The sequence below is a fragment of the Vanacampus margaritifer genome, chromosome 14 (genome assembly GCF_051991255.1).
Source record: "Vanacampus margaritifer isolate UIUO_Vmar chromosome 14, RoL_Vmar_1.0, whole genome shotgun sequence".
NCBI classification, from domain to species: Eukaryota; Metazoa; Chordata; class Actinopteri; order Syngnathiformes; family Syngnathidae; genus Vanacampus; species Vanacampus margaritifer.
This window is the reverse complement of record NC_135445.1, coordinates 530,743-556,665: the sequence shown is the minus strand read 5'-3', so window position 1 is coordinate 556,665 and position 25,923 is coordinate 530,743. Positions and strand designations below refer to the sequence as shown.

The following is a 25,923-nucleotide window of genomic DNA, read 5'->3' as shown; positions in this document are numbered from 1 at the left end:
TCCTCCATGTTGTCTTGTGTTGGTGCGTGAGACCGCGTGACCTTGCCTGGTGCTTTTCGGACCTGCTCGCTCGCCGTATATGTCGTCGCGTCATTTTGGTTTGGGCCAGAAAAGAAGCCAAAATGCCGCTTGAGCTCTTCGCGTTGGTGCCGCAGCTGATTTAAAGTTGTAAAGTGGAAACATGTCGTTCCGCGGAGAGGCCAGCCGGGGTTTCTACTTCAACACCGTCCTGTCGCTGGCTCGCTCGCTGGCGGCTCACCGGCAGGCGCCGCTCGACAAGGTTAGCATTCCGGTTAGCGCCGATGCTAACTAAGCGGTTAGCGCAGCGGCTAAGGCTAGCGCGACAGCAACTTGTCTCTTTTGCTTTAAGTCATGAATATTCTCTCGCACGGTTACGATTATTTAATGGATAGATTTGTTGGAGATCAGTTAGGTCGTAAGTGGCTGTCAATAAGCCCTAATAATGCACCACCTTCATACATATCTAGCTAGTTGTGTGTACAAATTCAAATATGAATGTGATTTACATGATCAGCCTTCCAAGAAATACAATTCCAAAAGTACAAGTATTTTCCAGTGACAAATACTAAGAAAGAAGCTGCAAGTCTTGAAACGTAGGGGCAATTTTTGCCGTGACCGGCAACTCGCTACCTCGCGTTATTTTGCCGCGAATGCTCCCAAGTCATTATTTTTGTCTTGCAATGTGTTATGTAAAAAATACATACATGCTGATGTTGAGTATTCTCCCAATTGTTCCATTGATTAATTGCATAATCAGATAAACATACATGACATTCAGTTATTCAAATCGTGTGTTGCTGCAGTCCACTTGTACAAACTTCAAGGCCGACATTTCGCATTGGGCTTTTTTATGGTTCTGTACGCAATTCATTGTACTCACTCGATCAACCGCTTAAGTTTACACCAAGACCAAGCGCGCGTCATGTTTGTGCTAAATGTTGTCATGCGTTCGCAGGTCCAGAAGTTGCTATGCATGTGTCCTGTGGACGTGAGAGGCGTCTTCCAGCTGGACGAGCGGCGGCGGGACGCCGTGCTGGCGCTGGGCATCTTCCTGGTGGAGTCGGACCTGCAGGTGAGCCCCACGCTGACGCTATCGGCACCGGCGTCCGCTTGTGCGGAATCTCAAAGTGGCGCTGTGGTTGCAGCACAAAGACGCCATCGTGCCGTACCTTGTGGGCCTGCTCAAAGGACTGCCAAGAGTTCAGTGGATCGAGGAGAGCTCGGAACGCAAAGGACGAGGTAAACATCTGGAACGTGTCGACTGCGATGCGCTTGAGCACACGCGTGCTTTGCTTTTCCTGTAGGGACACTTCCCGTTGCCGAGAATTTCAGCTTTTGTCTCGTGACGCTGCTGTCGGACGTCGCCCAGCGAGATGAAACGCTGCGTGGACAGGTGTGTGCGCGTGCGCGCGCGCGTGCGTGTGTCATGAAAGCTTTGTGATGACGTAACTGTGGCGTCAGATCCTGGAGACCATCATGGACGTCATGCAAGTCCTGCAAGAGCTGTGCAAGAGCCCGCAGTCTCACAAAGGTGCGCCATTTGTGCCTCCTCTTCCTCCGCCAGCATTTTCCTGACCTCCTTTTTTGTTGTGTTGCTTTCAGGTCCCAACCACGTGGATTACACATGCCGCTACACGGTGCCCGCCTTGCTGGGCGTGGCGCGAGCTTTCGGCCGCTACAGCAACACGGACGAACCGCTGCTGTCCAAGTTGTTCCCGCGGCCGGCGGAGCCCCCTCTGGCGGCGGCGGATGACGGCGACGCCGCACGCCGCCGCTCCTTCAACGACTTCCGCTCCATCCTGCCCAGCTCCTTCCTCACCGTGTACCCGGGGGACAACCTGAGGGCCAAGAGCTCCTCCGTCTCCTCTGTGTCTCAGCAGGTACCGACACACGGTAAAAAGTCATGACATGATAAATATATGACATCGTTCAAGAAAAATGGTCTTCTCGTGGAACAAGAAGATTTTTTTTTTGATAAGAGACCGTAGATGTAGCGTAGATAGATCACTGATGTGTCGATATTACTGGAATAGCCGAGACACGCCCGTGCAAGCCGTTGAAGCCACAGGGCGGCCATCTTACTCCTCTCATCATGCGAGCAAGTAAGGAAATTAGTCTTATTTTGCTCAACCTAAGCCAAAATAATAGAAAGGAAAATGAGTGTCAATTTCCAACTTGTGTCAACTCCTGTAAATATCTAGCTAGGTGGCTAGCTTGCAATGTTGTTAGCATGGCCTCGCTACAACGGGCCTCAGTTAGCTAGCTCTCTAGCTAGCTCCCATGGTGCTCGTTTACCTGCTAGGGAGCTAGCTAGCTAGCACGAGGGGCCAAAGCCAAACTGTGGCAGGGTTTTTACTTTCTGGACTTGGATTTGCCACCTCTGACAACAGGCGACAGCCATATTGGATGGGTGGACATGTTCTCACCCTCATTCACTTGTTTTATTTTCAGGCCAGTCCAGAGAGGACCAGGCTGACCCCGAGCTCCCCGGCGAACCCCTCAGCGCCCTACTTTGAAGGTGAGTGTAGCGCTTCTGCTAATGAACGGGTAACTGGACCAAAAACAAACAAACAACAACAACCGTTGTCCAGGTTCGTACCTTCCCGACGGCAGCTCGGTGGACCCGGACTACTACTTCGCCACCATCAGCTCCAGCTTCTCCGTCTCGCCTCTTTTCACCGGCAGCAGCTGTGGAGAGTTTCACGTTCCTCTGGACACGCTCAGGCAGCTTCTGCACATGGTCTGTGCGCCACGCACGCACGCACGCACGCACGCACACCTTAACATTGTCGTTGTCTGCAACAGGTGGAAGACATTGTCTCAGGGTCCTTTTTAAAAGCGCTGGATGAAACCTTGGCAGAACTGTTGGAGGTAAGATTGTGACTTGACAGTTCCCAACGTGTGCACGGCGCAACGCAAGATGTCTGGTGCCGTCTTCCCAGTTGAATCCTGGTCTTCACATCTACTACAAAACCTTCAGTGATCCTCTCTACGTGGCCGTGTTCAAAATGCTCCGAGACACCCTGTACAACCTGAAAGGTCCGTCGTGGTCCTCCGTTCTTTCTTTCTTTTTGTTGTTGCTTCCTTCTTCACCGGCGCCACCTGGCCCGTCCTCCGCAACAGACCTGCAGACGGACTTTGTGAAGGAGGTGCACGACTTTGTGCTGGAGCAGTTCAGCAGCAGCCAGTCGGAGCTGCAGCGGATCCTGCACGACGCCGAGTACCTGCAGAGCGAGCTGAGCCCGCTCAAGCTGCGCTGCCAGGCCAACGCCGCCTGCGTGGACCTGATGGTGTGGGCCGTCACCGAGGAGCAGGGTGAGCCCCCCGGGGGTGCCGCCGCCGCAAAGCCACGCCGGCCGGCCCGCCTCATTGTCTTTGTCCTTCCCGCCGGCCGCAGGAGCCGAGAACCTTTGCGGCAAGCTGTCGGAGAAGCTGCAGTCCAAGACCTCCAGCAAAGTCATCATCGCTCACATGCCGCTCCTCATCTGCTGCCTGCAGGTTCGGGACGGCAAAGAAGGAAGTCAAACATTGAGATCATGTCATCAAGTCAATTCATTCATGAAAATAAATAATAGTTTGGCAGAAAAAAAGTCAAAAGCTTCAATTCATTAAAAGTTGAATTGAAAATAGCGACGTTTTTTTTTGTACTTTAAAGGATTTTGTAGCTACAAAGCATCAAATAAATAAAGGAAGGATTTTTAATAGATTTTATTTTATAACATTTTTAAAAATTAACTCCCTGTCATTTTCACTGACGCAACCCCCTTCGCTCCCGGCTGTTTGACTGGATTTTGTCCGATTTTTGCAAGGCCCACAGAATATTTTGTTCTATTGCAACACATGGAAGCTCCCAAAAGAAAGTTTAGAGTCTCTTCTTTTAGCAATTTGTATCTTTTTCCATTTTGCAGCAATTAGCATTAGAAAATAGCTAAGTTTCATCAACATTCACATTTTTTGCAACACGGCCCGTGGTTGATCTCTTATACTCTGCTGCCACCTGCTGGCCGTTTTTTGTATTAACTACAATCTTCATGTCAGAAGCTGCATCAAAGCCTTCTCTGTATGCTCCTGCATTAAAAACACGCACACACATAAAAACGTGTAAATATGTTTTTGGGAGTGAAGGACAAAATATTCCAAAACACGTTTACACGTTTTACACGAGTTAAGCAAGGCTTTTTAATGTCAATTTAGCTTTCCTTCTACACAACCAAATAACGTTTTCTGTTATGCACAATGTGAATTTCACAAACAAAAACTATTGATTGTAGAAAAAAAGAAAACCAATTCCAAACCAAACCAACCCCCCCCCCCCACCCCCCCCCACCCCCTCAGTTACCCCTCAAACGATCAAGCTGGCCTTTTCTTTTTTGGTCTTCATTTTGCCAGCACGCAGGATTCGGTCCCAAAGCCAGGATCTGATGTTGGTGTTTTTCTGTCAGGGTTTGGGTCGGCTGTGCGAGCGTTTCCCGGTGGTGGCCCACTCGGTCACGACGTCGCTGAGGGACTTCCTGGTGGTGCCCTCGCCGGTCCTGGTCAAGCTGTACAAGTACCACAGCCAGTGCGCTGCGGGTGAGCGTGGCCCCGCCTTCCGGTCTGCCCGCTAAATCCCGACGCCGCTCCTCCTCTTTGTCTTCTCGTGTCAAGGCGGCGGCGGTGGCGGCGAGATCAAGATCCACGTGACCAACGAGCACTCGCAGTCCACCCTCAGCGCCAACCCGGGAAGCAAGAAGAGTCAAGCGTCCATGTACGAACAGCTGCGGGACATCTCCATTGATAACATCTGCAGGTGAGTGAGGGCTGACCTGCAGAGGTCAAAGTTCGGCTCTCCACATTTCCTCCTGAGCTCACGAGTGCCGACAGCGTGTCGCTAGCCAAGATGCTAGCCGGGACGCCGACTTCCGGGCCTCGTCACCGTCTCCTTTTCGACACGGACGTTTCCTTTTCCAACATGAGAGCTTTTGAATTCTGCAGCTGGTTAAGAAACGGTGCCCGTTTGCCACCTTCAGCACATTTACGGCGCACGGTTCTGTAACGGCGTCAAGATTAAAGCGACGGCACCGACATTGACAGGCTTCATTAATGTCCATTTCATCAAAATAGTATTTTTTGTCAATGAAAGCAAACCTTCCACACAAACATGATGAAAGTAAACACGTGTTCTAATGACTTCAATGTTACACAAACTTTGACATCAGCACGATGACAGGAACTTTTATTTTCATAATTGAAATGATTCAACACACAAACTCAATGATAAAACTTTGGCCTTTAAAATGATTTTTTCTTATGAATTTATGGGAAAAGAGATATTAAAATAATTGATTTATGGTTTTATGAATGAGTTCTGGTTCAAAAAGGAAAATTTATTCCATTTTTTTTAAAACCCAGCCCTAAAAATGTCCATGACTTATTTGAGAAATAAAGTAAAAACATCATTATAGATCCTTCACAAAAACAACAACTCTAGTAACTCTTAATAGTTGAATTTTACTCCAATTTTGCTGGTAAAATTCGAGGCTTGACTGCAGTACCAACTTTGCACCAGTGGAAGGCGCTAATAGACTGAAATGCTGTCGGAATTCAGTACAGGGTTCGATGTAGACTGGAAATATGTGGCGCCCGTGCAGCTTCAAGGCAGGAATGCTGATCGACTTATTTATTTATTTATTGATCCTCCGCCCAGGTAACAACAAGCAAATTGGGAAAGAAGAACATTCACGACTACAAAGAAGAAAAGTGCTTTTTTTGGGGGGTGGCATCAAATCCTCCCATGCGTGTGATTGTGTAGAAATGAAATGCTAACGTGCGTTTCTCCTTTCAGGTGTCTGAAAGCGGGCCTGATGATGGACAACGTGATCGTGGAGGCTTTCCTGGCCAGCCTGTCCAATCGCTTCTACATCTCGCAGGAGAACGACAAGTAAGTCCAAAACGCACGCCATGCGGAGAGTCCAAGATGGCTGACGCTCGCTCTGCTCAGGGACGCGCATTTGATCCCGGACCACACCATCCGAGCCCTGGGCCACATCGCCGTGGCCCTGCGGGACACCCCCCGCGTGATGGAGCCCATCCTGCAGATCCTGCAGCAGAAGTTCTGCCAGCCGCCGTCGCAGCTGGACGTGCTCATCATCGACCAGCTGGGCTGCATGGTCATCACGGGAAACGTAAGCGGCGGCGCCCGGCGATGGCGATGGCGACGGCTTTCTTTGGCCGGCGCTGACGTGCTCGAGCGGCCCGTTGTCTTGTGTCCCTGCAGCAATACATCTACCAGGAAGTGTGGAATTTGTTCCAACAAATCAGCGTGAAGGCCAGCTCCATGGTCTACTCCACCAAGGACTACAAAGACCACGGGTACAGGTGGGCTGCCGTTCTTTGTTGCGCTTTGTCGGCATGCGCTGACGGCGACGAGCATCGGCTGCGTTTCGGCGGCAGATTTTTGGGTATTCAGCGCGCGCGGCGTTGGCAGGCACTGCTCTCTGGCCGTCATCAACGCGCTGGGCAACATCGCGGCCAACCTGCAGGCCGAGCAGATGGTGGACGAGCTGCTGGTCAACCTGCTGGAGCTCTTCGTGCAACTGGGCCTGGAGGGCAAGCGGGCCAGCGAGCGGCTCAGCGAGCGGGCCGGCGAGCGGGCGGCCGACAAAGGCCCGGCTCTCAAGGTCCGCAGCCTAACGCGCACGAGCAGGAAACGTTCTTTCGGTCTTTTGGAGCTTTTCGTTTGATGCCGCGTCTTTCTTTGCAGGCATCGAGCAGCGCCGGCAACCTGGGCGTCCTCGTGCCGGTCATTGCCGTGGTGAGATCTTCCGTTGTCAATTCTTTTCTTCCTATAAATAGTCGGTAGCAAAGTCGTCTTGAAAGCGGGCTTTCTGTGGCAACCTTCGCTTCCTCCCAAATTGAACACAGCACGAGGAAGCCTCAATTCGCTCCTTTAAGTCGCATTCGTAAACAAACGAGTCTCGCTCCGACGTCGACCCACAAGAAAGTCTGAAGCCGTTTTGCTCTGAATTTGACATTTGAGTGGCAATTTTGCTGTCAAAATGATCAAATTGATCCACAATTATTTTAACAATCCAGAAATCGTTTGGAGCCATTTTTTTTTTCAATGAAACATGGTCCAAATCAACAGAAATTACTCACTGATTTTTGTCATCCTTCGTGAAAGAAGACCGATTATCTTCTGTGTTGAATCCAAAGAAGACGTTTGCAAACGTCTCTTTTTGCAAAACAATGAGCGAGCCGCTAACCTAGCATAACATCAATCACTATACGAAGGATGAAATCATATTATTAATAATAAACTGCAATCAGGGGAGGAAATGCTTTTGTGATACACCATGAAATGAATCCGATGAGTCGATTCATCCATTGAGTAATCAATAATTCATGGATTCTACTTCAATCGGTCGATTTGAGGAAGGACACTGCGAGTCGGCCATTTTAGGTTCTGTTTGGACGTTCCCGGCGTCGACATGATGCGGTAACGACCTCTTTCTCTGGTGGTCAGCTGACTAAAAGGTTGCCGCCCATCAAGGAGGCCAAACCCCGCCTCCAGAAGCTCTTCAGGGACTTCTGGCTCTACTCGGTGGTCATGGGCTTCGCTGTGGAGGGCTCGGGTACGACTTTTCACTCTCATTCGCTCAAAATGCACGTTTGGCGCCGTCATTGTCACGGAATGAGTTGAGAACGTGTCGTCCCTTCCCGCGACGGTGCAGGTCTGTGGCCGGAAGAGTGGTACGAGGGCGTGTGCGAGATCGCCACCAAATCGCCCCTGCTGACGTTCCCGAGCGGCGAGCCTCTGCGCTCCGAGCTGCAGTACAACTCGGCGCTCAAGAACGACACGGTCACGCCGGTATGGCCGCGCAAACGTGGCAAAGGTTGCGAAGGCGCTCACGCCGTCCCCGCGTGACGCCACTTTGCCGTCCCAGGCGGAGCTGAACGACCTGCGCGGCACCGTCATCAACCTGCTGGACCCGCCTCCGGAGGGCGCCGCGCTCATCAACAAGCTGGACTTCGCCATGTGCACGTACCTGCTGTCGGTTTACAGGCTGGAGTACATGAGGTGGGTGCGCACGTCTGCCCTCTTTTCCACTCGGGGTCACGGGGTCGCTTGTTGTCTGCCGTCAGGATGCTCCATTCGCTGGACTCGGAACGCTTCCAGCTCATGTTCCTCTACTTTGAGGACCGAGCCATTCAGAAGGACAAATCCGGTAAGCGCCGTTCGGAGAAACCTTGTTGGGTTGAGTGTGTCGTGCTGCGCGTTGGCGTTAATTGTATCCGCCGTCATTTCAATTTGGAACGCAACTGCTCCCAGGTATGATGCAGTGTGTGGTCGCCGTCAGCGACAAAGTCTTTGAGGTCTTCCTGCAAATGATGATCGAGAAAGTAAGACTTTTGTCCCCAAATCAGCAAACTTTGCTTCCTTACTTCTCACGTGAGCGCGCTCGTGGGAACGCCACCAATGCATACAAATGCGAGCTGTCCGTCATCAGGCGAAGACCAAAGCGCACGAGGAGGAGCTGGAGCGCCACGCCCAGTTCCTGCTGGTCAACTTCAATCACATCCACAAGAGGATCCGCAGAGTGGCCGATAAATATTTGTCCGGTTTGGCCGAAACGTGAGTACAGACGGCGGCGGCGGCCGAACGTGTCCCGCCGAGCTAACGTGTGCCGTTGCGCGTGTCTCCGTGGTCAGCTTCCCTCACCTGCTGTGGAGCGGCCGAGTGCTGAAGACAATGCTGGACATCCTGCAGACGCTCTCGCTATCGCTTAGCGCCGTAAGCTACCGCCGCAGACCAGCACCTTTAGCTTGCGTTATTGCTGAATCGGATCATTGGTTCTCCTGAGAATTTCTTGCAAACTTATGATTAGGGCCCGACCGATTAATCGGCCAATGATGCCAAATGGCTGATTATTTTTCCCTTAAATCCTTATCAAAGAAACATAAAGTTTCCGACACTGTGAAAGTACCCTGAATGCACCATTTTGTTTGCGTAGTGTTAGCAACTAGCGAGTGTGTAGCTAGCCTATGCTATTCTGCTTATTCTGTTGTCCCTAAATGTCCTTTAAGCTGTTTAATGACACCTCAGTCGGAGGTAGCTGTAAAACTAAACACGCAACGTTAAGAATTACATCCACTGTATATTTAAATACAAGACATGCTTCGTTTTTAAAACATCGCTAGCATAACGCTATTGCTAAAATCGAAATGAGGATCCCATTCAAATGCTAACTGAAGTTAGCATCAACTTCGGGAGTGTTTTTCCTTCAAATAACGCACACACAAATGCTGCGGGAACACGCACTCACAGGTGAGATACTACGCAAAGGTACAAATTATTTCCAATTTGTGAAAAATTGCTTCTTTTAATAGAATTCAATCGCAACTTTCTTCTGAACTCACTTTGAGTGTGTACATCATGGATGCACGGCACCACACTTCCCCCAAGAGGCCAAAAATATATATATTATGCATTAATGATATCTTTTTAAATATTTGGCAGATTAATCAGTATTTTTTTCTGCAAAAAATCTATATCGGCTTCAAAAAATGCATATCAGTTGAGCCCGACTTATGAAATATGAAAAATCTGGCATATTATAAAACAAATGACCATCAGTCACTTTGCCAGACTAGCAATTGAAAATGGAAAGATTGATGGCTGAAAATGATCGGCGGCTTGGATTGTCCTTCTCATGCTTGCCGTTGATCGTGCAGGACATCCACAAGGACCAACCGTACTACGACATTCCGGACACGCCCTACAGGATAACCGTCCCTGATACGTACGAAGCCAGAGAGGTGAGCTTTTTGGAATGGATATTGCTTTTCTTTTCAGGGATGTTGAGCAATTCCATTTTTTAATCGTAATTAATCGCATGACTTCAATAGTAAACTCGCAAATTTTATATCTGTTCTAAATGTACAATAAAAAGTACATTCATTTTTTTTCCTAAGTTTTCATACTATCGTGGGGGGGGGTGAGTTAAACTAATAAAAATATGGCTAAAAAAAAAGTACTGTACTGTAAAATGAGTGTGATTTTGATTTGTGTTGAGGTCTTTTTTTCTGCCACTAGATGGCATAATTGCATTTGTAAGCTACAACTTGATATGCATTCTTGTTGAATGTATCGCTGTGAGGTGGACGTGCCTGCTGCGTTGCGACTGCAATTCCTCCAGTGCAGGCTTTCCCAAGTAAGGAGCGCAATTGATCGCACTCTCCAAAAAAATGAGTGTCGTTCAAGGAACTTGAAATGAACTCAAAATGAACGCAATCATTTTGACAGCCCTAATTAAAAAAAGAAGAAACAAGAAAGGCAGCAGTAGATTTTGTGTGCTTTGATACAAATTTTCAATTGCAGTAGTAAATAATTTAACAGATAAGAGTCAAGAGTTTCCGTCTCTCTTTTTCTAGAGCATAGTGAAGGATTTTGCCGCTCGCTGTGGAGAAATCCTGAAGGAAGCCATGAAATGGGCTCCGTCTGTCACCAAATCTCACCTGCAGGTGACGTTGGCGTCATTCGCCTTCTTGCGTCCGTCATGTCCGTCATGTCCGTCCCTCTTTTGCAGGAGTACCTGAACAAGCATCAGAACTGGGTGTCGGGTCTGTCGCAGCACACGGGCCTGGCCATGGCCACCGAGAGCATCCTGCACTTTGCCGGCTTCAACCGGCAGAGCACCGCGCTCGGGGTGGGGAGCAAAAACGCACTACATTTGTAAAAGACAACATGGAAATGCTTGATTTATTTCTTTATTTATTATTGAAGTGTGCTTTTTTCCAATGCATATTGCAGAAAATCTGCATGTGGATTATGAAATTTAAATCATAAAATACCTTTAACTCATTTGCTCCCCAAAGCGGATAAATACGTTCTATTTTAAATATGACCATGCTCCCAAAGACATATTTATACGTTTTTTTAATGGGGGGGGTATGCCCAAGCATACAGAAGGCTTTGATGCAGCCTCTGAACTGAAGAGAATGCATGAAGCAATGGTAGTGATTGAAAAAGGTGGCAGCAGAGTATAAGAGATCAACCAAGGCCATGTTGCAAAAAGCTCAATTACTCACAACTCGAAACAGATTTGTGAATAATGATGAAACTTACCGGTAGCTATATTATAATGCTAATTGCTGCGAAAAAGCAAACGGATAGAAATGTACTCTTTTTTTATTTTTTGATGAAAGAAGAGATTCTCATCTTTCTTTTGGTAGGTTCCATGTTTTTATAGCAATAGTAAAACGGTTGGGAGCAAAGGAAATTGCTTCAGTGAAAATGGCTGGGAGTGAATGAGTTAATAATTGGAATGAGAGTTGCAGATCCTAAAGTGCTCAAGATGAGAGCCCTGTGGCACACCACAGAACCTCAGTGAGAAATTGTCAAGAGATTTGGTAGGATGCAGGAAAAGGTCACAATTTGAGCAAATTCCAGGCCTCGTACTTTGACGAGCCCAGCTAGCGAACTCGCCCAAATGGTGGCCTGCTTTCCACATTTGTCTGGAATTGATCTGTAATTCCTTTTGTCCCGCTGCAGTCCACTCAATTGACTGAGAGGCCAGCCTGCGTGAAGAAGGATTACTCCAACTTCATGGCCTCCCTCAATCTGAGGAACAGATACGCCGGCGAGGTCAGGAGTCCGTCCGGAGTCCGTCCGGAGTCTGTCCGGAGTCCGTCCGGAGTCCGTCCGGAGTCTGTCCGGAGTCCGTCCGGAGTCCGTCCGACGCCGAGGCTGATTGTTCCTCGTTTCCTGCCTGCAGGTGTCGGGCATGATCCACTTTGCCCAGGCGGTGCGAGGACAGCCGGACCTGGGCCGGCTGATGGTCAAGCAGATGGCAGAGGCTCTGGACTCGGCCCAGCCCGAAGGCTTCACCGAGGCCATGTTCAAGTTGGCTGCCTTGCTCATCAACAGCAAAGGTTCACTCTTCATTGGCCTTCACAAGCCTGCTTCCCATAAATTGATCATAAAGTCAATATTAATATGATTACAGGAATTAAACTAGAAACTAGCAACAGAATGTATTTGAAATGTGACTGGCTGGCTCGTGTTACGTTGCGGCTCAAAGTGAGCCACTTTCAAGTTCAACAACACAAATATGAATTTTTTCGCTTTAAAAAAAAACAGCCTGTAAGAAATGTGCTGATGTTGTGACAATGTTTCTCGCGATGCGTTTGGAACTTTGAGCGTCGCCTCGGTCAAACGGGACACTTTTCAAATTAAGACGTATTATTTTGCTATGAAAATTCTCCTCAATTTAAATGGTTGACGTTGACATACAACAATTCAATTAAAATGATTGCTAATGTTTATTGTAATGCTTTGGGGACGTATACGTGTTGCCTGGATATCAAAAGTTTGAGACTGGCCGCCGTCCAGCACACCTTCTCCTTCCAAAAGATGTGACGGGCGGCCATGTTTGCCTTTAGAGTGCGACCCGCAGCTGCTGCACCACCTTTGTTGGTCTCCGCTCAAGATGTTCACCGAGCACGGCATGGAGACGGCCATCGCCTGCTGGGAGTGGCTTCTGGCCGCGCGCGCCGGCGTGGAAGTGCCGGTAAGCGAAGCGCGCGCACGGGTTGGCCTCACGTCGCTCGTGTGTGGGAAGAAACAAAATGTCGGTTTTGGGGCTTGCCCGCAGTTCATGCGTGAGATGGCGGGAGCGTGGCAGATGACGGTGGAGCTGAAGATGGGCTTGTTCTCGGACCAGCAGCAGGAGGCCGACCCGCTGGCGGCCTCCGAGGAGAGCCAGCCCCTCCCCTGCCCGCCGGACGTCACCCCGCACCACATCTGGATGGAGGTCGGCCTGCCCGGCTTTTTTTTTCTTTTCTTCTTCTTTTTCTCACCACTTCCGCCTCACGCTTTGCGTTACTTTGTTTGCAGTTTCTGGTGCAGAGGTTCGAGATAGCCAAGTACTCCAGCGCCGACCAGGTGGAGATCTTCTGCAGTTTGCTCCAGCGCTCGCTCTCGCTCAACGTGGGCGGGGCCAAGAGTAACCTCAACCGACACGTCGCCGCCATCGGACCTCGCTTCAGGTGCGCTTTTGAAACCGTCTTACCACGCTTCGGGTTTTACACAATATTTCAAGACTCAATGACGAAGCGTATTACGTTCTCTTGAGAGAGAAAAAAACACTCCTGTTTTATTGACTAATTTGGGGGGGGGGGGGGGTTGTCATTTTTTTTTTTTTCTGTTTTTCTGAATATTTTTTTTCGGGGAGTTTGTCTTTTGTGTAATTTTTTTTTCTTCAGTTTTTTCTGAATATTTTTGTCTGTCATGAAAAAATATTCTGAATAACAGGCAGGTTGTTGTTTTGTTTTACTTTTTTGGGGGGGGGGGGGCGGTATTATGAAAAACAAGAGGAAAAATTACTCAGAAAAAATTGTTAGAAAAACATGGCAATTATTTTTCAAAAAAAAATGATTGTGTGTGAAGTTTTTTGTTTTTTTTAATATTATTTTTACCTGTGAATTATTACAGGCTCGCTAATGGCGGACACTAATTTTCTTATCTGTTTAAAAAAAAAAAAATCCCCACCGTTTTTCTGAATTGTTTTTTTCACAAATTTTTCTTTCTGTTTTTCTAAATATTTGATTCCCTCTTTTTCAGAAAAAAATGCAGTAAAACAAAAAAATATTCAGAAAAACAGAAAAAAATACAAAGTTCCTCCTCAAAAAACAGGAAGTGAATGCAACGCTCTTCCATATAATTCAATGAAAGCATTTTTTTTTTGTCATAAAAAAAAAAACAAGAGGGAAAATTGCTCTGTTTCTGGGAGCTTTTTTTTTTTTTTAATGACTTTTGAACTCCAAGCGACTTGTTGCAGACTCGCTAATGTCAGACACTTTCCCGCATGCAAGACGCCTCCGTAGAAACGTCAGTGTTAGTTTACCAAAATCGCGCCCATCGATTGACATGGTTTGGTTTACTTACTTCAACTGAGCCAGTAAGTGACATCGTTGAAAGTACGTTTTTAGTAAAGCAGGAAAACAAAAATAAATAAATACGAAGAAAGCAAAGCTCCCTCCAGAAAACCAGGATTTTTTTTTTTTCCCAAGTGATCGCAATACGCTCGAGCGCCAAATTTGATTGTTTTGAATGTTGTCAGGCTGCTGACGCTGGGCCTGGCGGTGCTGCACTCCGACGTCATCACCAACGCCACCGTCAGGAACGTCCTCAGAGAGAAGATCTACTCCACCGCCTTTGATTACTTCAGGTAGGCGTGCGTGCGTGCGTGCGTGCGCGCGTGCGTGCGCGCGTGCGCGCGTGCGTGCGTTTATTTGGATCATCGGGATATTAAGAGCTGTCTGTTCTTTAACGTGAAATAACTTGTGAAATTCTGCACATTTTGAAAATGCTCAACTACAAGTCGATATGCATTCTTATGAAATGTCTTCCTGTTGAATTTTGATGCGGGCGTGTCTGCTGCGTTGTGACGGGAATTCCCCCACGTCGGGCTTTACAAGTCGGGGGCGCTCGCGCATAAAAAAAAAAGATAATTATAAGAAGAACTGACCGTTTGTTCTTTTTGTTTTTGAATTATGTTGGAAACAATAAAAACTAAGTTACATAAAAAAAAATAGTGTCGTTAGAGGAACTCTAACTGAACTCGAAATGAACGCGCTCATGTTTGAGTTTTTGTCTAATGAAGACACGCCTCTAATACCGCTGCTGTTCTTGACATTCAAGATACAATCGATTGCTCTTTTTTGAAAAACGGTTTCATGGCAGTTGATCCCGATGAGTACATTTGCAGTCAAGCTACGACCGGACCGTCCTACTGGACCGTCCCCGTCTTTGCCGTCAGCAGCAAGCGGAGAAATCGCTTTGTGGCGTTAACTGTGCTTGTGCTCCGTCTGCAGCGCGTCCCCAAAGTTTCCCACGCAGGGGGACAAGCGTCTGCGCGAGGACATCAGCATCACCGTCCGCTTTTACGCCAGCATCCTGTCGGACAAGAAGTACCTGGCGGCGTGCCACCTGGTGCCCCCCGGTGAGCTTGGCACCACCCCGGCCCCGAGCACGCTCTCTGCCGGGATATTTGGATCGCTAATCGTGTCCAGCACTTCGCCGATATCCATCTTAAGTAAGCCTCAGCGGCGGCACGCGGCGGCATGTGGCGGCACGCGGCGGCGGGAGCATGCGTGCACGCGTGGCAAATTTGATGCTTTGCTCAACCCTCACCGCGCTGCTCGGAGAACAACATCGTCCACTTCAGTCGTTCAGTCGTCCGGGACAATCTATTGGTCCCAAAATGAGGATTTGTTTGCTTACCGCAAATAATTTGGGCTGCAACTAGCGATGATCGTACTCATGAAATTATGTCTCTTTTGGTCTCGTGTTGGCTTCCCAACTTGTCTTCGAGCAGCCGTGACGAGATCAAGCACAAATTGGTGACTTGCGTTTGAGATGCACGACTCCTCATCATGTCCGTCCACGCGCCCTGTCCGTCCCCCATTTTGTCCCCAATTCATCCACTTGTCCCCTCATCGTTTGTTGACGAGGGAGAGACTCGTCCATCGTGAGAGTCCCACAACTCAGTCAAACAAACAATCTACAGTTGGGTCAAAAACGGGCCAAGACACTACTTGAGTCAATTTGACTTTTTGGGGGGTCCGTTTATACAAAACAACACCAAATATACAATGAATTGACCCGGTTTTGTGTGTACTGTAAAGACAGCTGTGTGACTCAAAAATAACCCCAATTGGGTCAAAAGGGGACCGACCCAACTTTTTGGGTTATTCGTTTCAACCAAAAAGTTGCGTCAAATAAATAATCCACAAGCCAATTGATGGGGTTTTGTGTGCACTCTAAAAAACAGTTGGGTCAAAAATGGAGCGAATCACTACTCCCCAAAACATCCATTAAATTGTGCCAGTGTTGTACAGTTTTGACCCAAATTGGGTTATTGTTGACCCAACTTTTTTAGAGTCATTTTGGCAACCAAAAACGAAAAAACTTCTTTTTTTTCTAACAACCCAATTTTGTGGGGTTATTTCTGTAACCCAAGATTTTGTTTTCAATGATGAACCCAAGCAGTTGGGTCGGCCCCTTTTTTTTTGCAATTTGGGTTATTTTGGACCGAGCTGTTTTTCGAGTGTACAGTTGAGAGGAAACTGTAGAAAGCGCAAAGGCCGGACCAGAGCCTTGTGGGACCCCACGATTCAATAGAATGTCTTGGAAGCCAAGCAGGATTGAACGGTTTTGCTGGCTCACTAAACCTAAAAATCTCCAGAGCGGAGCCCTGCGGGACGCCGCCCATTGCAGTTCAATTGAATGTCTGTAAAGGATTGCTTTGGTTGCGGAGGCGTGTCCGGGACGCATTCAGGCCCAGCGCGTAAAGCGCAACCTCTCCACGGCGGCTCACGTGGTGCGTTTGTGCGATTGCGTCTAGACAACCAGGACCCGTCGCTCAACAGTTTGTCGGTGATGAACGCCGCCGACATGCGCAGCAACGCCGACTCCAGCGCTCGCTCGCAGCAGAGCGGCCAGGGATGGATCAATACCTACCCGCTTTCCAGCGGCATGTCCACCGCCTCCAAGAAGTCGGGTAGGCTTGCCTTCGTACAAAAGCCACATCCGGGCCATTCATCGCTGTCGCCCCCCGCAGGAGCGTCCAAGAAGAGCAACCGAGGGACGCAGCTCCACAAATACTACATGAAGCGCCGCACGCTGCTGCTGGCGCTGCTGGCCAGCGAGATCGAGCGTCTGAGCACGTGGTACAACCCGCTGTGCGCGCAGGAGCTGGCCATCGCCACCGAGCAGTCGCTGGAGACCAGCATCGCCAACTGGAGGTCCAAATACATCAGCCTGACGGAGAAGCAGTGGAAGGACAACGTCAACCTGGCCTGGAACATCGCGCCGTACCTCGCCATGCAGCTGCCCAGCAGGTCGGCCTCCCGGGAGACGCGTCCGCCGCCATCCGAGACATCCAATAATTCGAATAATGCATTTTTTCATTTAAAAGAGTCCAAATCCTCTGATTTCAGCATATCAACAATCATTATTTCTTCATTTCTGACTAATTAGAGTTTGCGCTTAGTCATTTGCAAACATCTGTTTTTACTTTGGAAAACTATGATCAAACCGGTAACATAGTGCAACATCAGTCCGGCACTTTTTAAAAACAATTTTGGAATTCACTTTAACTCTTTGACTGCCAGACGTTTTCAGAAAAGGGATGCCGTGGGTGCCAGCCGATTTAAGCATTTTGACTGATCTTTCAAGGTCCACAGAAAATTATGTGTTTGGACTATGGAAACACACATACTACCAAATGAAAGATTGGACTCTCATCTTTCATCAGAAAAAAAAAGTTTGTTTCTACCTTATTCCGTTTTTCAGTAATCAACAATAGAAAATGGTTAGTTTCGCCTCTGTTTTAAAAAAAACGTCTTTTAACGTCTTTGGCACTCCTCCATAGGATTTTACTAAACGTTATTTAACGTTTTTGGCAGTCAAATGAGTTGAATTAGTCGATTCAATAATCGGTAGATTAATGGATTCTAAAAATATTCGATATTGACAGCAAAACTTGAAAAGATGAAGAGAAAAACAACAAACTCAAGACAGATGAATTTGTATCTGTCATTTTATTTATAATGAATGTCGAGTGGTTTCATAAAATGTTTATTTTACTTAAATTCACAAAATAAATAGTTACTAATTATTTCATAAGATTTAAAGCACCAAACTGTAGCAAATAGCAAACTTGCTGTAATTTCTCTAATGAAAAGCGTCCAATTGTTTCAAATACTGTCGTTTATAATTCACAGCTCAAGAATGATTGAATGTCATAAACCGATATAAGGTTGAAAAAAAAAAAGTGAAACGTGAATGCAACAACTGCCGTCCTGGCCAGGTTCAAGAACGACGCCATCACGGCGGAGGTGACCCGGCTGGTGCGTTTGGACCCCGGCGCCGTTAGCGACGTGCCAGAAGCCGTCAAGGTGGCGCCACTTCCGACACTCCACACGGTGGAAACTCTTTGATTATTCCTGAATTCACGTCTTTTTGTACTGTTTGTGGAAACGGCGCCGGTGCAGTTCCTGGTCACGTGGCACACCATCGACGCCGACTCTCCGGAGCTGAGCCACATCCTGTGCTGGGCGCCGGCCGACCCGCCGACGGGCTTGTCCTACTTCAGCAGCATGTACCCGCCGCACCCGCTCACCGCGCAGTACGGCGTCAAGGTGCTGCGTTCCTTCCCTCCGGTCAGTCGCTTCGCCGCACGCGTTGGCCACGCGTTGGCCACGCTTCGCCATGTCGGGCACGTCCACGCCAGCCACAGCGAGCGCTTCCTCATCAACGGCACGCTTTTGATTTTTCTGCAGGACGCCATCTTGTTCTACATCCCGCAGATCGTTCAAGCGCTGCGCTACGATAAGGTATTCAGCAGTTGCATGCGGTCACAATCGTACATATTTGGACGATGACGGCATTTTCCTTGTTTTTGCCTCTGGACGTCACCGTGGATGGATTTTCATGGAATCCATCGTGCAAATGGCTTCCGTGTCCCGATGTTTATGGAACGACTGTGACAAAAGAAATGCCAACTTGTTTTCTTTTTTTCCCCCCTCGGGATACAAACAACAATATTCCTGGTGAAAGCCCTTTAAAACATAGAGCATTGATAAATATAAATGCCTCACCTTAAATAACACCACCTTGTTTCCTCACAAAAGTCAACATGTCTTTTCTTATGAATTTATGGTTTTATGAATCGATTTCTTGCTCAAAAAGGAAAATCAATTCGATATCAATTCTTCCGTTTTTGAAAGCCAGCCCTAAAAATACCTCGCATGCCGTAAATGCCACCTATGAAAAAATGCATAAACTACTCACTGCAACTAGTGCATTCTATTTTATTATGAATTATTTAAAATCAGAATTTGCCGACACAAGCATTTAAATAAGCAACATAAAATATGACAAACTCTTAAAATTTATTTTATTTATTAATGGATTTATTTTTTTTTTTTCATTTATGAAATCTTTTTTTTTTTTTTTTAATTCACTTGTAGCCGTTTAGTGACGCGCGCCGACGTTGCACGTTTCAGATGGGTTACGTGAGGGAGTACATCCTGTGGGCGGCGCAGAAGTCGCAGCTGCTGGCACATCAGTTCATCTGGAACATGAAGACCAACATCTTCATGGACGAGGAGGCGCACCAGAAGGATCGTGAGTTTTAAATTGAAAAAGAAAAGAAAAAAAAGCCAACGTGGACCGCATTGACGCGAGCCTCGTGCGATCGTCAGCCGACATCGGGGAGCTGCTGGAGCAAATGGTGGAGGAGATCACGGGATCCTTGTCGGGTCCGGCCAAAGATTTCTACCAGCGAGAGTTTGACTTCTTCAATAAGATCACCAACGTGTCGGCCATTATCAAGTAAGCCAAATTTGCCTCAACAAAAGCGTCACGGTCTTAATGCAAGGAAGGCGGAAGTCCTCCCTAACGGCTTTGGGCTCTTCCAGGCCAATTCCGAAGGGGGAGGAGCGAAAGCGAGGATGTCTGACGGCGCTGTCGGGGATCAAAGTTCAGCCAGGTAACAAAAGGCGCCGCATTTGATTAGGATTATTATTATTATTATTATTATTTAGGGGCGTCAGGCCATTTGGAATCACAATCAACTCGTGATTCAGCGCAAATTTGATAGCTGGTCAAAATGTACAATCAACTTGTCATACTCTTAATAGTGGAAGGAGAAAAAAAAGATGTGAAACTAATAGAAATATGGCTGCATTTTTTCAAATTGAGTTCGAGTGTGTGATATTGATATTTCTGTTGAGGTCATTTTTCTGCCACAAGATGGCATCATTGCATTTGTCAGACATTGGCGACAGCTCAAGAGCATTGGCAGAGCGAGCTCATCTTCATCAGAAGGTCACTTGTGGAATTCTGCACATTTTTTCAATTGTCAAATTCAACTGTGTCAAATTGCACTTAGTCTCATTCAATTTATTGCTGCTCAATTTTGTGGTGAACGTGTCGGCTGCAGACCTTCCAATAAAGAGGCGGCCATTAATCGTGCTAGAGAAAAAATAGTGGAACTTGAAATGAAGTCAAAATGAATGCATTCATTTTGACTGCAATTTAGTTTGACAAGAATGCGATGGCAAACGTGTCCTTTTCGTGCGCTAGGCTGCTACCTGCCCAGCAACCCCGAGGCCATCGTTCTGGACATCGACTACAAGTCTGGGACGCCCATGCAGAGGTAACGGCGACGTTCACAAAATACGTCAAGTCAGCGTTTAATCGTCTGCACTGGGAAAAGGCAGTCGGCTGCTAGCTCAAATCGCTATAGCGAGCATTCCAAAAAAAAATTAAAACAGCATGCAATTAACTTATTTGCTCCCAAAAACGTACAAAAAACGTTCTATTTTACATATTGCCATGGTACCAAAAACGTATTCATCTACGTTTTATGCTGCAGCATACAGAAGGCTTTGATGCGTCTTCTGACCTGAAGAAGTCCCTTAAACCAATGGATTTAGGGATTACAAAAACGGCCAGCAGGTGGCAGCAGAGTATACGAGATCAACCAGGGCCATGTTGCAAAAAGCCCATTGTTTCCAACAGATTTGTAAATAATGATGAAACTTAGCTAAAGGTTGCATGTTTTGATAGAAATAGAACACAATATTCTGTGGGCCTTGCAAAATGTGTCCAAATGCAGCCAAGGGGGTTGCGTCAGTGGAAATGGCTGGCAGTGAATGAGAAAAAAGTCATCAGTTGCTCGGCAAAATTCAGTCTAGACTCCAATTAAAGAAAAAGCAAGAAAGCCAAATGGAATGAAAATGTGCGTTGGTGCCATCTAGTGGCATCTTGGTGCGAAGGGACAAAAGCTGTTCTTTGGTGAACTACGATGAAGCGACTTTAGGAGCTTTGTTTAGACAAAAGTAGTGCTTTGGTGGCATTGTGATGCCAGTGAGACATCTTGAAATGAATTGAGGAACTTCATTTCAACAAAAGTAGTGCTTTGCCATCATTTTGTGGCATCTTGGAGCCAAAGAACTAAAGTTGAGGCGTTCAGACAAAAGTAGTGCTTTTGCGCCAACGGTCTCCGTCCTCCCTGTGCCCGCCACAGCGCCGCCAAGGCTCCCTACCTGGCCAAGTTCAAGGTGAAGCGCTGCGGCGTGAGCGAGCTGGAGCGCGAGGGCCTCCGCTGCCCGTCGGACTCGCTGGACGAGGACGAGGACCACCCGGACGGCGCCCGGCGAGTCTGCTGGCAGGCGGCCATCTTCAAAGTGGGCGACGACTGTCGGCAGGTCAGCCAAAATGCCGTCTCCGATTCGCCGGTGATCGTTTCTTGAGCGGCGGGCTTGATTTGTGGACGTGCAGGATATGCTGGCGCTGCAGATCATTGGACTCTTCAAGAACATCTTCCAGCTGGTGGGCTTGGACCTTTTCGTCTTCCCTTACCGGGTGGTGGCGACTGCGCCCGGGGTGAGACTCGCTCACACCTGCGGCCTCCGTGCCGGCTACACAGTCGCGCTGCCACCAAACACTTTTACTTTTAATCCACTTATCGCGCGCACCCCCAAAAACAATTTTTTTTAAAGGACTTTTATTTTTATTATTATTATTTTATTATTTATTTAAAAAAAATGTAAGGACTTTTTTTAATTGTATTTATTATTATTATTTTATTTACTTTATTAGTTATTGTAGAATTGTTTTTACTGCACCTTTTCAAAAAAGAAAAATGAAGTACTTTTTTTGTTTGTTATATTTTTTATTATTATTACTATATTATTTATTTTATTGTAGGATTTTTTTGTTGCCCATTTTTCCCCCCCAAAAAAAAATTTTGTGACTTTTTTTCATTTTAATTTTTTGATTATATTATTGATTTTATTTGTTATTGTAGGATTTTAAAAAAAGAAAATCAAATGGTTTTGAAGTGCTTTGGGATAGCAACCATTTTTCGTTTTTTTTCCCGAGGCACGAGTTGCGGTTACTTTTTGATTGGTAGACTTTGTGGCGAGTGCTTGACGGCACTGAGCGAGCGCTCGCTGTTCCGCAGTGCGGCGTGATCGAGTGCATCCCGGACTGCAAGTCCCGCGACCAGCTGGGCCGGCAGACCGACTTCGGCATGTACGACTACTTCCGGAACCAGTACGGCGACGAATCCACGCTGGCCTTCCAGAAGGTGGCGCTCTTGGCTCGCTTTCGCGGCGTCCGCGCTGTTTGTCTTCCTTCACGTCTGCTTTGCGCGCTTTGTCTCCCTTCGCAGGCTCGCTACAACTTCATCCGCAGCATGGCGGCGTACAGCCTGCTGCTTTTCCTGCTGCAGATTAAAGACCGGCACAACGGCAACATCATGCTGGACAGCAAAGGGCACCTCATCCACATCGGTGAGTAGGATGATGAGTATTTTGATCATCCACATCGGGGAATCGGAAGAAGAAGAACACCTTTTGGAAACGGGGAAGAAGCTACGTGGAAAAGCAGTCGGCCTTGCCGGTTGGAAGTGGATTCAACTTTGGCCGTGACCAAATGGGAAGACTTGCAATGCTAACGGTTGCTATGCTAACGTACAGCGAGCTGAGGGGCCAAGCGTGTTCCGTGAATGGATCGTTTGTATTTCTCGATGTTGTGTGGGCAGATTTCGGCTTCATGTTCGAGAGCTCGCCGGGCGGCAACCTGGGCTGGGAGCCCGACATCAAGCTGACGGACGAAATGGTGATGATCATGGGCGGCAAGATGGAGGCCACGCCCTTCAAGTGGTTCATGGAGATGTGCGTGCGCGGCTACCTGGCCGTACGGTAGGAAGACGCTGGAATGGCGGGCGAGGGGGTGTTGCGCAATGCCGGTCGTGACTTTGCAACGTGCCCGTGCTCAGTCCCTACATGGACGCGGTGGTGTCCCTGGTGACGCTCATGCTGGACACGGGGCTGCCGTGCTTCCGAGGACAAACCATCAAACTCCTCAAGTGAGTCACGCACACACAAACCGCTGCGTCGCCGTCAAATCGCGTTTTCACACCGCGTGGCCCAAAAGTGGCTCCATGATCAAAAGGGACGAGCTTCCCTGTGCCGGCAGCCATGTTGTTTGTGTAAGCGGCGCACGTCAGCGCTAAAGAAAGATTATTGAAATCAATATTGTGTTTTTCTCTCCCAATCAGAGGCCGCTTTAATCCTCAGATGAGCGAGAAAGAAGCGGCGGCGTTCATCATCAAGGTCATCCAAAGCTGCTTCCTCAGTAGCAGGTACGAGCTCATGCTAACACCTGACCTGCCTCACAGCTCTTTATTGTTATTATGATTATTATTGCAGAGGTGGAATTTATTTGCTCATTTTTTCTTTTATTTATCCGTCTCAATTAACACTAAACCATTTATTTTGTTTTGATTTATTTTTATTTTTATTGCTACAATTAATTATAAATGGCATCATTTAAAAGATGAAAAGTAGAATAATGAATAATTGTTTTATGTTTTTTAACCTAATCTACAAATTAATTTATAATATTTACGACATAAATTAATCCAGTTTTCCTCCTAAAATGGAGTCATTTTTTATTTATGTATCAGTTAAGATTGTGAAAAAATTGGTAATCACATTTATTGTTAGTATGAAATAAAAATACATTTGTTTTATTAAATACCTTAATTATAAATAATAGAAGGAAACACTATATTATAATTAAAATAAAGTATTTTTCATACAAACAAACTAATTTGCGTACACTTTCATAATTTAATCTGTTTCAATTTCTAATATTTTTTGCATTTTGCCTATTTTCCTAAAATTGGTTAATTACAATGAACTTAATCATTTTAATGTATTTTTTTTTTTGCATTTATTTGGCCAATTAAATCATTGGTTAACTGATTGTCATTTCATTGGAATGAACAATTATACATAGTAAATACCTCATTTTAACATTAAAAGAAGATTATTATAAATCCGGCTTTTTAACTTTTTTGGAATACATTATTTTGTATTCGTTCCATTTTGTGTTGAAAATCCCAAATGTTTGTGCGAACCCACTTCCTGTTGCTTTGCTTTCCCCGCGCAGGAGCAAGACGTACGACATGCTGCAATACTACCAGAACCAAATTCCATACTGAGCTGCTGACGACGCGTCCGCGCAGCAACAAGTCCAAACCCAATCGGACCCTTTCAATAATTTCATGCTTTACCAAGAAAGCTCTTTGAAATCACCCTTTAAGTGTTTGCCATCATCATCATCATCATCATCATCATCATCATCATCATCATCATCACTCCAGTGCACTTTATTTCTTGTAGTCTTCAGCGATGACCACCAAACCGTCTGCAGTGTTTTTCAATGTTTGGAAGCGTGTATGTTGCATCATCAAAAAATATTTGTGTGTGTGTTATTTATCAGGCCACGAGGACATTCCGGAGCGGCCCTAGTGCATTCTGGGAAAGTTGGAATTGTTTTTGTTTAATGTTTGTGTGTTGAGCCCCGTGTCTCCCAACATTTTTGAGCCAAGACACATATTGTACATTTGAAAAGCTCAAGTTTTAGTCACCCATTTTTTTTTATGATTATTTATCAATAATATTGAGGGGAGGAAATTCACCCCCCTAAAAATGGTAATGACCTAACATTAATAGTTCATGCCACAAACTATCCCAAAACACTAAATATCATTTCAAACTGATATCAAAACATTAAACGTAAATGGCTTACAGAAGGACTACAAAAATGAAAGTTTTTATACAGTACAGTTCAGTCGTATTTAGCTTTTAAGTGCTATACAATAAAAGTGTATTTATTGCACGTAAGTCATCATTTTCGGACTAATTCAGTCAAATTAGATTACGTGTGTGTGTATCTTGTATTTAATAAGATACAAAATGGTTGGGAATCAGTGGTCTAACCTAAAAATCGTTTTTGTTTTGAAGCGTCACGGCTAACAAACGTAGCATGCGCGCGCTGGACCAGTTTGGAAACATTCCTTCGATGTGTGTCATGTGACGACTTGTCAGAGCTCAAAACAAATCAAGAAAAGAAAAGCCATGTTTTACTTGAGGCGAGCGACCCTCAATATGCAAAAAAGATCCACGTGCTGTTTTGAGCTTGGTGCTTTTGTTGTGAATCTTGTTTGTGCATTTCGTGACGTGACGTCACTCACATCTGTCAACCCCACGCGCTGCTTCAACATGCAATTTGTTTACACTTGAAGAGATTTCCCAATTGACAAACACATCCACCGTGGTTTGTCAACGTTTATGTCCGTAAGTTTCATCCGAGAAATGTTTTTCTTTTCGATGTTTGTTGTCGAGAACACATCTGCTGATTTCAACATTAAAAAAAAAAAAAAAGCCACATTGAAGTCTCTACAAGCTTCTTTCATTATTCTACAGAGCCCTTCCAGACACATGCCCTGTTGTGGCATCACAATAAGGCTCATTTACATAACCCCGCCCCCACAGCGAGTTTCTCAGCCAATGATTTAGTAGCCAGGCAGAGTGAAATTCAGAGCAAAAGAATCTCTTTCATTCACGCACAAGCTGAAGCCCAAAAGGTCAACAAAGCTGCGTTAGCTGACAACGCAGCAACATTAGCTTCCCATAATAGCTTCGCAGTTGGTGGTGGATATTTATGATTTGGCATTTGGTGATGAAATGTTGCGGGCATAACGCAGTTTCATCTCTACCGGCGCTAGCTTTTAGCACAACAAGAAGGTTAGCTTCTAATAAACAGCACTTGATTGCTTCGTCAAGTTGTTGGTGGCTTGTTCCTAACTAAAAAATCGTTTGTTTGTTTTTACAAGTTAATACGTTTACTTTAAGTCTTTTTTTTTTTTTTTTTTAGTTTTGAGTATTTTTACCACCTCCTTATTTACTTAGGGATTCTTGACTCATTTAGCCATTTTTAGCAGTAAGAAGATAATATTTTGTCTATAAGTAATATATATACATACATATAAA

General features: G+C 46.3%; 1 protein-coding gene across 4 annotated transcripts; it reads left to right on the top strand.

Annotated features, from left to right (window-relative positions):
• The first annotated feature begins 19 nt into the window (after window positions 1-19).
• Window positions 20-25,308, top strand: pi4kaa (phosphatidylinositol 4-kinase, catalytic, alpha a). 4 transcript variants are annotated; one of them, XM_077542597.1, is made up of 53 exons: window positions 21-280; window positions 977-1,093; window positions 1,167-1,260; window positions 1,326-1,414; window positions 1,483-1,552; window positions 1,624-1,901; window positions 2,473-2,539; window positions 2,613-2,761; window positions 2,827-2,892; window positions 2,964-3,060; window positions 3,145-3,336; window positions 3,419-3,519; window positions 4,464-4,593; window positions 4,669-4,810; window positions 5,846-5,941; window positions 6,002-6,185; window positions 6,278-6,378; window positions 6,488-6,680; window positions 6,764-6,814; window positions 7,526-7,634; window positions 7,734-7,870; window positions 7,947-8,080; window positions 8,146-8,228; window positions 8,333-8,403; window positions 8,511-8,635; window positions 8,713-8,794; window positions 9,736-9,819; window positions 10,435-10,524; window positions 10,590-10,709; window positions 11,555-11,647; window positions 11,778-11,934; window positions 12,445-12,572; window positions 12,657-12,815; window positions 12,899-13,050; window positions 14,124-14,231; window positions 14,878-15,005; window positions 16,410-16,565; window positions 16,626-16,905; window positions 17,877-17,964; window positions 18,061-18,228; window positions 18,349-18,402; window positions 19,075-19,195; window positions 19,273-19,402; window positions 19,489-19,559; window positions 20,156-20,228; window positions 21,102-21,282; window positions 21,356-21,460; window positions 22,041-22,166; window positions 22,251-22,371; window positions 22,623-22,782; window positions 22,860-22,949; window positions 23,142-23,225; window positions 24,038-25,308. In XM_077542597.1, exons 1-53 carry the CDS (start codon window positions 182-184, stop codon window positions 24,087-24,089), a joined length of 6,336 nt encoding a protein of 2,111 aa, XP_077398723.1. In that variant the 5' UTR covers window positions 21-181; the 3' UTR covers window positions 24,090-25,308. The 4 variants fall into 4 exon arrangements, with proteins under 4 accessions (XP_077398722.1, XP_077398720.1, XP_077398723.1 ...); XM_077542595.1 differs by having other exon boundaries at window positions 14,878-15,098; XM_077542596.1 differs by having other exon boundaries at window positions 20-280; window positions 22,041-22,371.
• Window positions 25,309-25,923: the final 615 nt, after the last annotated feature.